Raw genomic sequence first — 15,434 nt, 5'->3', positions numbered from 1 at the left:
AGGTTTGTGACTTTATTCTTGTGTTTTTTGCCTCCAACAATCTCATTAGAAATAGCTTTGTGTTAGGATGCTGTCAAGTTTATGGTGGCAGATGCAAGTTTTTCAAAATGTGAATTTTATCATGGGTAACAAAAGCTATCCTTTTCCCAAAATGATGGACTCATTTCATTGACTCTCAGGAAACTATCTGCCAATAGATAAGGCTCCAAAATCATAGTTTGTCTGCCAGTTGTTCTTTCATATAAAAATGCTTTTCTACTAGAGAGGGGAGAAAAAGGCTCATTCATCTTGCAATCCAGTTATATAAGAGAACTATGTGTTTTACTATGCATGATAGCTCAGTTGGTAAAGAATCTGCCTGCAATGTAGGAGATCCCGGTTCGATTCTTGGGTCTGAAGGGATAGGCTACCCGCTGGAGAAGGGATAGGCTACTCACTCCAGTATGCTTGGGCTTCCCTTGTGGCTCAGCTGGTAAAGAATCTGCCTGCAATGCTGGAGACCTGGGTTCGATCCCTGGGTTGGGAAGATCCCCTGGAGAGGGGAAAGGCTACCCCCTCCAGTTTTCTGGCCTGGAGAACAAAGAGTTGGACATGGTTGAGTGACTTTCATTTCCACTTTCAGAGAAGTGTTTTATGTATACTTTCTATTTGATCTGATTGTTAAAAAACTATGCACATAAAGATCAAAATTCAATAAAATTAATACTTCTTACTGCAATATCAAGGATACTGAAAATAGCTTTTTTTATTGAGATACAATTGATTATATTTGTTTCAGATGTATCACATAATTGTAATATGTTGCAAAATGGTGACCATAATAAATCTAGTTAAACTCTTCAGCACATATAGTTACAGTTTTTTTTCTTGTGATGAGAACTTTTAAGATCTCCTCTCTTAACAACTTCAATTGTACAATACAGTATTATGAACTACAGTCATAGTCACCATGCTATGTATTACATCCCGTGACATGTATCTTATAAGTGGAAATGTATACCTTTTCATCCCCTTCACCCATTTTGCCCACCTCATCCCCCCACCAATGGGAATTACCAATCTGTTCTCTATCTATGAGTTCAATTTTTTAAAAAAAGATTCCACATATAACAACAATTATAGAGCACAGGGAACAATATCCAATATATTGTAATAATCTATCATGGAAAAAGAACCTGAAAAAGTTGTATATGTGTAACTGGATCACTTTCTGTATACCAAAAATTAACACAAAATTGTGAATCAACTATTCTTCAATTTTAAAAAAATTCCTCGTGTAAGTGAGATCATATGATATTTGTCTTTGTTAGACATATTTCCCTTAGTAAAATTCCTGCAAGGTTCATTCATGTTGTTGCAAATGGCAGGACTTCCTCGTAAATGACGCTGCAGTGAATCTGGGGGCATGTATCAGTGAATATATCTTTTTGAGTTAGTATTAGGTTAGTTAGGTTAGTTAGTATTGAGTTAGTTAGGTATTCATTTTCTCCAGGTAAATACCCAGAAATGGAATTGTTGGATCATATGGTAGGTCTATTTTAATTTTTTGAAGAACCTCTCTACAGATTTTCCATACTGGCTGCACTGAGTTACATTCCCACCAGCAGCGCACAAGTGTTCCCTTTCTCCCACGTATCTTTGCCAATGCTTGTTCTTTCTTGTCATTTTGATAGTAGCCATTCTGTCAGATGTGAAGTGATATATCATTCTGGTTTTGATTTGCATTTTCCTGGTGATTAGTGATGCTGAGCAATTTTTCATGTATTTGTTGTCCATCTATATGTCTTCTTTGGAAAAAAGTCTATTCAGATTCTTTGGCCATTAAAAAATTTTATTGTTTGTTTTTGCTAGAGTTGTATGGGTTCTTTATATATTTTTGATCAGATACATGATTTGTGAATATTTTCTCCCATTCCATTGGTTGCCTTTTCATTTTATTGATGGTTTCCTTTTACTGTGCAGCTTTTTATTATTTTATTTTTTTTTTTACTTTACAATATTGTATTGCTTTTGCCATACATCAACATGCATCCATCATGGGTGTACACGTGTTCCCAATCCTGAACCCCCCTCCCACCTCCCTCCCCATACCATCCCTCTGGGTCATCCCAGTGCACCAGCCCCAAGCTTCCTGTATCCTGCATCGAACCTGGACTGGCGATTCATTTCTTATATGATATTATACATGTTTCAATGCCATTCTCCCAAATCATCCTCCCTCCCTCTCCCACAGAGTCCAAAAGACTGTTCTATACATCTGTGTCTCTTTGGATGTGCAGCTTTTTAGTTTGATACAGTTCTACCTGTTGATTTTTGCTTTTGTTACCTTTGTTTCTGATGTCAGAAAAAAAAAATTCACCAAGACTTTACTGCTTATGTTTTCTTCTAGGAGTTTTATGTTTTCTTCTAGGAGTTTATGTTTTCAGGTCTAACGTTCAAGTCCTTAATTCACTTTGAATTGGTTTTGTGTGTGGTGTAAAATAGTGGTGCAGTTTCGTTCTTTGCAGGTGGCTGTACAGTCTTCCCAGCACCATTTATTGAAGAGACTAACCTCTCTCCATTGAATATTCTTGGTGCTTTGTGGTAAATTAATTGACTGTATATATATGGGTTATTTCTGCACTGTCTGTTCTGTTTTATGAGTCTATGTGTCTGTTTTGATGCCAGTACCATGTTGTTTCAATTACTGTGACTTTGTGACTTTGTAATAGTTTGAAACCAGTTAGCATGATGCCTTCTGCTTTATTCTTCTTTCTCAAGGTGCTTTGGCTATTTGAAGTCTTTTGTGATTCCATATAAATGTGAGGATTGTTCATTCTATCTCTTTGAAAATGCCATTGAATCTTGATAGGGATCATATTGAATCTGTAGGTAGCTTTGGGTAGTACGGTCATTTTAGCAGTATTAATTCTTCTAATCCCGGAGCACGGAATGTTTTTCCCTTTATTTATGAGGACTTGCTTTGCGATTAAAATTCTGTATAGTCATGAACAAGTTCTCTTCGGTAAAATGTAAACAGTGTGATTGTTCTAGGACACTGTCAGGAAAAATGAAGAAGTTCTGTGTGTCTAATCTGTAGATGGAGCCTACAGGCATAGCTTGGGGGAGTAGCTCTGGAGTAGCTTTACTTAATACATCACATCTCTTAAAACCCATAAGTAAAGCTACTCCAGACCTACTGGAGTAGGCAGATTTATTTGTTTCTGGTTGTTTGTATGTAAATCTAAGTAAGTTAAGGACTGCATTTTCATATTTTGATTTCTAAAACAAAACTAGCAGTCAAGGGAGGACGAACAGAAGGGTAGACAAGAGACTTATTAGATAGGATAAATGATATGTAAATTATTATAATTTTGAGAAAATATTTATAAAATTATAACAAATAAATAATGGGAGAATGAGGAAAGAGGAGAGGAGATGCTTAAAGAATAGTACAAGTAAAATTAAAACAGGCTATATATTACAGAAGTGAATGAAAAAATTCATTAGTTGAAATGCAGGGCTAATATTTGATATTTCTTATAATTATTTTTTGTCATTTAAAAATAGTCTAGTAAAGCATGTTGTTAGTCTACAGATATCTGAGAACTCAAATGCAGCTTTTTTTCTCTTCCAGTAATTGTTACTCTTGAACACTGTTTGTACTAATAAACCTATGCACTGCCATTTCTGGTCACAGCCTGGGGTAGGAGCCAGGGGCTCAGGTGATCTGGTGTAGAACCATGATTCTATCCCTCATTCACTGTGTATCCTTGGGCAATTTACTTACCTTTCTGTGCCTTACTTTTCTTATTTGTACTTACCTCTTTTTGTACTTCTAAATATTTATTGTGGGGCTAATGTGTCACAGGATCCACTGCTTAGAAATGCAGTTATGCTGAATATCAGAGTGCTGCTGCTGCTGCTAAGTCGCTTCAGTCGTGTCCGACTCTGTGCGACCCCATAGACAGCAGCCCGCCAGACTCCGCCGTCCCTGGGATTCTCCAGGCAAAACATGGAGTAGGTTGCCATTTCCTTCTCTAATGCATGAAAGTGAAAAGTGAAAGTGAAGTTGCTCAGTCGTGTCCGACTCTTAGCAACCCCATGGACTGCAGCCTACCAGGCTCCTCCGTCCATGGGATTTTCCAAGCAAGAGTACTGGAGTGGGGTGCCATTGCCTTCTCCGGAATATCAGAGTACCTGTATGCATTTGAGAAAAATTATAGCCATTGTACTTCAAAGGGTTCATCAATCCATCAAACGTTTCTGGGGCCCTGTTCATATGTTAGCACTGTTCTTGGTGTTCAGGATACCCCAGAGAGCAGAATCCTTGCCCTCACTGAGCTCACCTTCAGGAGATGTGGGGAGCAAGTAGGGCTTAAGACATATATAATTGTGTAGCAAAATATTAATGCAAATTATGTTGTCTTCACAGTCAGATATAATTACCTGTGCTCAAGAAGTGGAAATGATGATAAAGCAGTTAGAAGCCCAGCTGGAACAATTAAAATTGACTGTAAAGTCAAAGACGGCTGTCCCAACATCACAAGTCTTTGTAAGCATTTGTCATCAGCTTTGAAACTTGTTTAAGGGTGAAGGAACTTTGAAGTCCCATAAAATTGGATCAAAAGTAATTTTAATTGTATTTAATATGGAAAATATGATATTAGTTTTATACAATTTGATCCTGTTCTTTTTGCTTATTTTGTAGTTAATAATCATAGAACTTGGTTGTTGTAAGTTGAATGAGAGGATTCTCTTAGTAGGCAGTTGCTACCAAAGTACGTGATACCAGTATTGTCTGTCAGTTCACTTGCTCAGTCATGTCCAACTCCCTGTGATCCCATGGACTGAAGCATGCTAGGCTTCCCTATCCATCACTAACTCCCAGAGCTTGCTCAAACTTCTGTCCAACGAGTTGGTGATGCCATCCAACCATCTCATCCTCTGTCGTCCCCTTTTCTCCTGATTCAATCTTTCCCAGCATCAGCGATCTTTCCCTGATTCAACTGACTCTTTCACAATGAGTCAGTTCTTCATATCAGGTGGCAAAAATATTGGAGTCTCAGCTTCAGCATCAGTCCTTCCAATAAATATTCAGGGCTGATTTCCTTTAGGATTGACTGGTTTGATATCCTTACAGTCCAAGGGATTCTCAAGAGTCTTCTCCAACACCACAGTTTAAAAGCATCAATTCTTCGGTGCTTAGCTTTCTTATGGTCCAGCTCTCACATCCATACATGACCACTGGAAAAACCATAGCCTTGACTAGACAGACCTTTGTTGGCAAAGTAATGTCTTTGCTTTTGTTGGTCATAGCTTTTCTTGGCTTTTAATTTAATGGCTGCAGTCACCATCTGCAGTGATTTTGAAGCTCCAATAAAGTCTGTCACTGTTTCTACTGTTTCCCCACCTATTTTCCATGAAGTGATGGAACTGGATGCCATCATCTTCGATTTTGAGTGCTGAGTGTTAAGCCAAGTTTTTCACTCTCCTCTTTCACTTTCATCAAGAGGCTCTTTAATTCTTTGCTTTCAGCCATAAGTGTGGTATCATCTGTGTATCTGAGATTGACATTTCTCCCGGCAGTCTTGATTCCACCTTGTGCTTCATCCAGCCCGAAATTTTGCATGATGTACTCTGCATATAAGTTAAATAAGCAGGATGACAATATACAGCTTTGATGTACTCATTTTCCCAATTTGGAACCAGTCTGTTGTTCCATGTCCATTTCTAACTGTTGCTTCTTGACCTGCATACAGATTTCTCAGGAGGCAGGTTAGGTGGTCTGGTATTCCCATCTCTTGGAGAATTTTCCACAATTTGTTGTGATCCACACAGTCAAAGGCTTTGGTATAGTCAAAAAACAGAAGTAGATGTTTTTCTGAAACTCCCTTGCTTTTTTGACGATCCAACAGATGTTGGCAATTTGATCTCTGGTTCCTCTGCCTATTCTAAAACCAGCTTGAACATCTGGAAGTTCACGGTTCATGTACTGTTGAATCCTGGCTTGAAGAATTTTGAGCATTACTTTGCTATCATGTGAGAGGGGTGCAGTTATGCAGTAGTTTGAACATTCTTTGGCATTGCCTTTCTTTGGGGTTGATAAACTAACTTTTTCCAGTCTTGTGGCCACTGCTGAGTTTTCCAAATTTGCTGGCATATTGAGTGCAGCACTTTTACAGCATCAGCTTTTAGGATTTGAAATAGCTCAACTGGAATTCCATCATCTCCACTAGCTTTGTTCGTAGTGATGCTTCCTAAGGCCCACTTGACTTCGGATTCCAGGATGTCTGGCTCTAGGTGAGTGGTCATACCATCGTGGTTATCTGGGCTATGAAAATCTTTTTTGTATGGTTCTTCTGTGTTTTCTTGCCACCTCTTCTTAATATCTTATGCTTCTGTTAAGTCCATACCATTTCTGTCCTTTATTGTGCCCATCCTTGAATGAAATATTCCCTTGGTATCTCTAATTTTCTTGAAGAGATCTCTAGTCTTTCCCATTCTATTGTTTTTCTCTATTTCTTTGCACTGATCACTGAAGAAGGCTTTCTTATCTCTTCTTGCTATTGTTTGGAACTCTGCATTCAAATGGGTATATCTTTCCTTTTCTCCTTTGCCTTTCACTTCTCTTTCTCTTCTCTACTATTCGTAAGGCCTCCTCAGACAACCATTTTGCCTTTTTGCATTTCTTTTTCTTTGGGGTGGTCTTGATCACCACCTCCTGTACAATGTCATGAACCTTCATAGTTCTTCAGGCACTCTATCAGATCTAATCCCTGGAATCTGTTTGTCACTTCTACTGTATAATCATAAGGGTTTTGATTTAGGTTATACCTGAATGGTCTAGTGGTTTTCCCTACTTTCTTCAATTTAAGTCTTTATTTTGCAATAAGGAGTTCATGATATGAGCCAGAGTCAGCTGCTGGTCTTGTTTTCACTGACTGTATAGAGCTTCTCCATCTTTGGATGCAAAGAATATAATCAATCTGATTTTGGTATTGATCGTCTGGTGATGTCCATGTGTAGAGTCTTCTCTTGTGTTGTTGGAAGAGAGTGTTTGCTATGACCAGTGCATTCTCTCAGCAAAACTCTATAAGCCTTTGCCCTGATTCATTCTGTCCTCCAAGGCCAAATTTCCCTGTTACTCCAGGTGTTTCTTGACTTCCTACTTTTGCATTCCAGTCCTCTATAATGAAAAGGGCGTCTTTTTGGGTGTTAGTTCTAGAGGGTCTTCATAGCACTGTTCAACTTCAGCTTATTCAGCATTACTGGTTGGTTCATAGACTTGGATTATTGTGATATTGAATGGTTTGCCTTGGAAATGAACAGAGATCATTCTGTCATTTTTGGAATTGCACCCAAGAACTTCATTTTGGACTCTTGTTGACTATGAGGGCTACTCCATTTCTTCTAAGGGATTCTTTCCCACAGTAGTAGATATAATTATCTGAGTTAAGTTCGCCCATCCCAGTCCGTTTTAGTTCACTGATTCCTAAAATATCAGTGTTCATTCTTGCCACCTCCTGTTTGATCACTTCCAGTTTGCCTTGATTCATGGACCTAACATTCCAGGTTCCTATGCAATATTGCTCTTTACAGCATCGGAATTTACTTCCATCACCAGTCACATCCACAACTGGGTATTGTTTCGCTTTGGCTCCATCTCTTCATTCTTTCTGGAGTTATTTCTCCACTCTTTTCCAGTAGCATATTGGGCACCTACCAACCTGAGGAGTTCATCTTTCAGTGTCATATCTTTTTGCCTTTTCATGCTGTTTATGGGATTCTCAAGGCAAGGATACAGAAGTGGTTTGCCATTCCCTTCTCCAGTGGACCACATTTTGTCAGAACTCTTCACCATGACCCGTCTGTCTTGGTTGGCCCTACGCGGCATGGCTCATAGCTTCACTGAGTTAGGTAAGGCTGTGGTCCATAGTATTGTCTGTGGCAACAGAAATAATCCATAGTGCAGTGTTGAAAGCATGTTTATAGTAGCTAGTTAGAAATTGCCTCCAGCAAAGAGGTGATGTAACTTGTGACCTTTCTGAAAAGATAGATAAAATCACTTTGTTTACAAGACCTGCACGTATTCCGACTTTCTGATTATCTGCATCACCTTTTTAGGCAAATCTGGGAGCGATCACTGGGTTGGGAAGATCCCCTGGAGGAGGCCATGGTAAACCACTCCAGTGTTCTTGCCTAAGGAATCCCCATGGACAGAGGAGCCTGGAGGGCTACAGTCCATGGGGTCACAAAGAGTCAGACATGAGTGAGCAATTAAGCACAGGGAGCCCCAAAGATATACAATATGCATTTACAATATTTTATGGAGCATTTTGAGTTTCTGATAATTTTCTGTAATCATTCTCAATATTTGATTTTAAAAACCAAGGAACAAAAGCCTAAGTTATTTCACTTATAAGTAGGGCCTGATTAATTTTTTGTTATATGAATATGAAAAAGAAATATTTTATCTCACTAACACAAAATCTCTAACTTATAGCTTACAAGAAAATGCCCCAAGATGTATCCCTGACTTTCCAAGTTCTTTTGAATCATAATTGAGCCAGATAAATCTAATTATAATGAGTCATATTTAGCTATTTTTTTAAAAAAAGATTTTTTTCCTCTAGACCTTTTGAAGTGAAGTGTCCGTGAATGTTTCTTACATGATCATATGTCTTTGGTTCTTTTGAATAAACTAACTTTCTAACAATTATACCAAAATAATATACTTTGAAATACAAGTTTATTTTCTTGTAATTTGTGAGTCCAATTTCTACTGATTCTATTGTCTAACTTCATGAGACTTTCACTTGTCTTACAAGAGAATTAATCTCTTTATCACAACAGAAATTTGTACCAATTTTTAAGAGTGATTTATAATTTTATTAAACAGTGACATTTTGAACATTTTTGTCTCTTCTGCAGCCCATCTTCATTGCCCTTTCCAACCTGTGGACTAGCTTTCAAGATGAAACTGTCTTGATTAGCATCCTTAGTAATTTAACTACTCATCTTGAGCCATTCCTGGGGGCTCATGACCTGTTCTTTCCTGAGAAAGTGATGCAAGTTCTTCTTGATGGAGTGACTGTGAAAACTGACGTGTGTAGAATAAAAGAGCACATAGGTAATAGAAATCATCTATTATTTCCTCTTTCTATTAAAATTACCTCTAGAATAAAGTCACTCTTTTGTTTTAAAATTTTCAGCTTTTATCTTTCTGATAAAGTTTTGAATATCTTTCTTGATTATAAGACTACTAACGTTCATTATAGAAAATGTAGAAAACTGTAAATATATAAACTGAAGAGTCTGCTATCCAGCAATAACCACTGGACCATAAAGAAGGCCGATGCTGAAGAATTAATGCTTTCTAACTGTGGTGTTGGAGAAGACTCTTGAGAGTCCCTTGGACTGCAAGGAGATTCAACCAGTCCATCCTAAAGGAAAGCAGTCCTGAATATTCACTGGAAGGACTGATGCTGAAGCTGAAGCTCCAATACTTTGGTCACCTGATGCAAAGAGCTGACCCATTGGAAAAGCCCCTGATGCTGAGAAAGATTGAAGGCAAAAGGAGAAGGGGGCAGTAGAGGATGAGATGGTTAGATTTCATCACCAACTCAATGTACATAAATTTGAGCAAACTCCAGAAGATAGTGAAGGACATGGAAGCCTGGCATGCTACAGTCCATGGGGTCACAAAGAGTCAGACACGACTTAGCGACTGAACAACAATAATCATTCCTGATGTTATTATTAGTGTTTTGGTTAAGAGTGATTTCATGTGCTTATGGGTTTCAGTTGTAATCTTAGTGATTTTGTTAATTTGTTTGTAGTAGAAAAGGATGTTAATCCTTTCTCTATTTGTGCAAACAAAGCTCCACTTTTTCAGAGTGCTTTTTGCCATATATCTACCCCAGATTCAGGTAGAAATTTATGAATCAATAAATGTTACTCCTGTAAAATTGAGCTTATTTTAGACCCTTTAAGAGATGCACTGATTCTTATAGAAAGGCTGTCTTTACCAATAAACTTCTTTTTATATTTGTAGCCCCTTCTATAATTTGAGTTAAATACAACTCAAAATTCATAAGAAATGTCAAAATAGAGTTTGGGAATTGAATTGTTGCCTAAAATGGAAAGTTTTTTGAGAAAATGAAATTAAATAGTTTACTCTTTAAATTTCCTTTTCAAATTCTATTTTTTTGAAAGTGAAAAATAAAATATAGTGGTAACACTCTTAAACTGCTAGAGTATGTAAAACCTGAACACTAAATCAGAAAGACTTTAAAACCTCCTCTCAGTTAAAGTTTTTCCTACTCATGTCATTTTGTTGAAACAGCATATCTATGCAAATACTAAATGAAATTGAAAAGTTAAAGGCACTTCAGCAGTAGATATTAAATTCAACCATATTGGCAAGATGTGTCATCTTCTACTATGAATCAGAATTGTTTATGCACTAGAACACAATTTATCAAGTCACTGCTCCAGTGAATTGGGAGACCCAGTGTTCTTCTAAAAATATTTATACTTGCCACATCTCATCACTGTTTGAAGCTTTCAGGCACATCAGGAAAGAAGAGGGAAGAAGGTTTGTTTTTTCTGAAGTATGCATTTACTTCCAGCTGTAGCCGCAGGGTCGTTTACAGGGTCTACTGTTTGGATACAGAGCCAGAAACAGAAGTGAAGGTAGCACTGCAAAAGCAAAGACGCTCAGGCATCAGTGCTTTGTAAAGGCTCTTTTTTATTTGTGTAAAAAAAAAGTAGCAACATGAAGAAGACTTTTTTATAAGCGTGAAGAACAAAAATTGCACTCCTTGTATCAAAATTAAGTTACTGAAAAATGTTTTTGTGACTCTTTCTGCTCATTCTCAACCATTTCAAGAAGGGACGGTCCTAGTATATAAGCATCGTATTCAAAGTATTTTGTCACCTTGCATATTATGTTACTAAGAGCTATGCTGTTAGTTAATTTATTTCTGTTTTAGTCACATAGCAGCCAGTCTCTTCTGCTCATTTATGCAATGAATAAGGTTTCTCTTGTACTCCTCTTTCATTTTAGAAGATAAAGTAAATGTGGCAGATTTCAAAAAACTGGAGTGGCTTTTCCCAGAAACAACAGCCAATTTTGATAAATTATTGATTCAGTATCGGGGATTTTGTGCTTACACTTTTGCTACAACAGATGGTCTTCTCCTTCCAGGTACGTCATTGGAAATAATACTGTTCTCCCTTCTCGAATTTTTTTTTATTTAAATGAAATGTGCTTATTGTCACTCATTCACTTTGTAAAACTTTATGGAATCTAATGTTGAACTAAGAAAGGAGCTACAAATGTGATCCAAATGAAGTATTTATCTCTGAAGCGCTTGCAGTATAACCCGATAAACTGACATAAATAAGTTACAATGCAAGTGATAAGTGATGGAATGTATATCATGAAATATAAGTGCTGCAGTGTCATAAGAGGGGATGACTCATATGTCAGTGAAGGATTCTAGAAACATTATATGGCATTCCTAAAATATGTCATTTTCCAAAGTGATTACTTGAAAGAGCAACACTAGTGTGACCGATATGTTTATTAAAAAATATTCTTTGTCACTTTATGGCTCTATTCCATTAACATAGATCAGTATTTCTGTATAAGTCAGATCCCACTAAAGAAATGGCCAGTATTTTATCAAGTCAAATTCCCCTATGAGGTATATATATATTACTGGAGCTTCTCCAAAACAAAGTAAATCAGAAATTGAGAGGAAAATAAATTATTATTCAAAAAGTGCCATGTGAATTAGAAATAGAATCATTACAAAGAATTATTGGGATTGTATATATGCAGGGTAGAGAACATACACTTTGACTCGTTTTTTTATGGTAGTAGATTTTTTTTATTATGGGAGTAATAAAAGGTTTACCTTGGGGAACTGAGAGAATAGTATTCTGAGGTCCCATGAGGGTCACTGATAGTGGAGAGAAACCAAACAAGAGCCATGAAGTAATGAAAAGCAATGGAATGGAGGTGGTTTCTTTCTTCTCTGTTCTGTTTTTTCCTTCCCTTTCCTCCCCTCTCCCCAATTTCTCTCTCTCTCTCTCTGTTCACAAATACAAAAGGAAGGGAGTCATGAGATAGACAAACAGAGAGAAACATGGATGCAGAGTGAAGAGAGCAGTACCACCATGTGGCTGGAAAAGCTATGGATGGAGGAGCCTGGTAGGCTACAGTCCGTGGGGTTGCAAAGAGTCGGACACGACTGAGCAACTTCACTTTCACTTTTCATTTTCATGCATTGGCGAAGGAAATGGCAACCCACTCCAGTGTTCTTGCCTGGAGAATCCCAGGGACGGCGGAGCCTGGTGGGCTGCCGTCTAGGGATTGCACAGAGTCGGACACAACTGAAGCGACTTAGCAGTAGCAGCACTTGGAGAACCTGGTTTCTAGTTCCCATTGTCTGTTAGTAAACAGGGTAATTTTGAGCAAATCTTGTGCTTTGGACCTCAGTTTCCAGGTCCAGAAAAGGAGGAGGACCAATTAGGAAATCTCTTTGGTCCCTTCCAGCTCCCATCAACTATGATTCTAAGAAAGGGGGAGAATGAGAAAAGTAGACAGACTTGTGGGGCTTTGGGTTTTAGCATCCTTTCTGAATCAGCTAGTCTGGAGACTTTATTTCTGCTTATTCCGTTGCTTCTACGTCTACACTGTTCTCTGGGCAGTAGCCACCTACGCTGCCTGGGAGGAATGCTCTAGGAGTCTCTCCTTCCTCAAGACTGCAGATCACAGGGCTTGAGTCCCCAGGTGATGCTGGGGCTTACCTGACAGAGTCCTTTCAGATGACATCGTTGACTTTATTGTCTGCCCCTTCTTCCCTTGCACACTGCTCCAGCCCCACTGGCCTTCTTGCTATTCCCAAACATTCCAAGTCCATTTTTCACCTCAGAGCTTTTGCACTGACTATTCCCTCTACTTGGACCACTCTCCCCCTCACCCCGACATAGCTACATACCTTGCTCCCTCATCTTATTCAGCCTTCTCTGTTCACCCACTTTAAAATATCAATCCCACCCTCCTTCCTTTGACTGTTTAAACTGCTTTACTTTAATTTTACTTTAACCTGTTTACTTATTTGTTTTCTGTAGCACTGATCACTCTCTGGCCTATGCTATATTTATTGATTTGTTTTCACTGTATTCTCAGTGCCAAGAACAGGGTCAATAAATATTTGTTGAATAAGTGAAAGAATGAATAATAAGAGTGTTACTGTTTCCTATATAATTCCCACAAACTGTGGATACTTATAACCCATATTTTATGTAGTATCTTTTCATAGTGGGAAATACTTCCTAACATGCAAATGTACATTTTGGGAAAAATGTCTCATTTTTGTAGTTCTTACCAAATTATTTTTAAAACAATGCTTCTAGTAGTTGGTTTGGTTTAAGGAGATTTGAAAAACCTGCTAGATGACTAAGTGGCTTCCCATAGAAGATTTTTAAGCAACTTATATCTGGATAGTGAACTATATTTAGATAAAATCATAATTTAAAGCTTAACAATAGGGTACTTCCCTAGCAGTCCAGTGGTTAAGACTCCACGCTTCCAATGCAGGAGGCATAGTTTCAATCTCTAGTCAGGGAACGAAGATCCTGTATGTGGCATGGTGTGGCCCCTCCCCCCCCAAATTAAAAATATAAAATAAATTTCTTTTGAATTTTACATAAATATAATTTAACAAAATGTGTAACTTAAAACTGCTAGTTGTAACATTTCAGCTAAATAAAGACATGTGATGTGTTAAAAATGGAGTATGAGGGAAGGGTTCTATGAGCATATTATAAACGTAGAATCACTGAGTATTTCCTATCTAATTTAGTTTCTTTTCTTAATTTTCAGGAAATCCATCAATTGGAATTTTGAAATATAAAGATAAGTATTATACTTTCAATACCAGAGATGCTGCATATTCGTTTGCAGAAAATCCTGAAAATTACATTGATATAATTAGAGAAAAAGCCAAAAGAAATGCAGAATTGATTCAGCTACTGGAACTTCATCAACAGTTTGAAAGCCTTATTCAGTATTCTCAGGTAAGCAGGGTTGGCATTTTAAGAATTTATGACATTTAAAAATGTAGTTGATAAAAAAGTTACATTTTGTTGTAGAATGCTTCCCAAGTCCAGGCAGGAGACATGGTCAGATGAGGGCCTTTACAGGTTATCTGAAAGGCATTCACATCCAAAGATGGAAACTAAGGAAATCCACAAAAAGTAAATGAAAACAAGATAAGGAGTCAAACTGATGAATTGGACTGGAAAAAATCTGGAAGGACAAGACTGCTGCTGCTGCTGCTAAGTCGCTTCAGTCATGTCTGACTCTGTGCGACCCCATAGACGGCAGCCCATCAGGCTCCCCCGTCCCTGGGATTCTCCAGGCAAGAACACTGGAGTGGGTTGCCATTTCCTTCTTCAGTATGTGAAAGTGAAAAGTGAAAGTGAAGTCACTCAGTTGTGTCTGACTTTTAGCGACCCCATGAACTGCAGCCTACCAGGCTCCTCCGTCCATGGGATTTTCCAGGCAAGCGTACTGGAGTGGGGGGCCAATTGAGATAAATCATTGAAACTACAGTATTTCCTTGTCTAAAACTGAAGGAGCTCAGTACAGGTAATACAGGTGATAACTCACGCTCAGAGGTGTGAAATCATTTAACAAGTTTAAATGGCAGTAGTCTGAAAGGCTGCAGAATGAATCTGAAGGTATGTTTCTGTGTGAATTGGTGCCTATCCCCTAATACATTCAACAGACATTTCCTGAACTGCTTGCCATGTGCCAGGCATGATACTTGGCACAGTGAACAAAGCAGGTAACAATCCCTGCCTGCAGGAGTTCCCATTCTGCTGTTGTAGATCCTTGTTTTCTTCTTGCCTCTCATTTTCACTGTTCCAACTTTTAATTACTCTGTCATCCTCTCTGGTTTAATTTACCCCTTTTAAACTCACTAAAGTAAAATCCTGCAAGGCATTATTTATGAATGTTTTTTTTTTAATGTGTATCAACATTCTAATGATCAAGCAGGTGGGTTTGGGCTGGACTAACTGGGTTGGCAAGGACCCCAGCAGTAACTGGTAGGAGGAAGATGGGGCTGGTGACTGTGAGCACAGAGGGTGGTCTGAATGCTTGGGCAAGGAGACTGAGAACCGGCCAGGGATGACATGGCTGAAAGGGATCTGCTGTTGGCACTCTTGTTTTGACACCCCTCTGCCAGCCTGTTGATGTGACACTGCAGCTGTCCTTTTAAGGTAGCAGGAAGACAGGGAAAGACTAGACTCAGATAATCAGAAAGGTATGCTGAGTGTGGATATCTTTTCTATTAAAGGACAATTTCCTCCTATATTCCTGGTTTTCCCTTTCTGTGTATTTAATCCTTCACTAACCTTCACTACCCTTAGAA

General features: G+C 38.2%; 1 protein-coding gene across 3 annotated transcripts in view; it reads left to right on the top strand.

Annotated features, from left to right (window-relative positions):
* The window catches only part of CFAP206 (cilia and flagella associated protein 206), a 35,909-nt gene that overhangs the window by 15,003 nt on the left and 5,472 nt on the right, over positions 1-15,434 (top strand). For 2 of the 3 annotated variants that reach the window (XM_005210892.5, XM_059889643.1), the window contains exons 8-11: positions 4,415-4,534; positions 8,914-9,112; positions 11,051-11,191; positions 13,880-14,073. In XM_005210892.5, the coding sequence (XP_005210949.1) occupies positions 4,415-4,534; positions 8,914-9,112; positions 11,051-11,191; positions 13,880-14,073 (654 nt within the window). The remainder of the gene's footprint in view (positions 1-4,414; positions 4,535-8,913; positions 9,113-11,050; positions 11,192-13,879; positions 14,074-15,434) is intronic. The other variant, NM_001046137.2, reaches the window with a different exon arrangement.

This window comes from Bos taurus, chromosome 9 (assembly GCF_002263795.3).
Source record: "Bos taurus isolate L1 Dominette 01449 registration number 42190680 breed Hereford chromosome 9, ARS-UCD2.0, whole genome shotgun sequence".
In the NCBI taxonomy this organism is placed as follows: domain Eukaryota; kingdom Metazoa; phylum Chordata; class Mammalia; order Artiodactyla; family Bovidae; genus Bos; species Bos taurus.
This window is presented reverse-complemented; position numbering and strand designations above follow the sequence as displayed.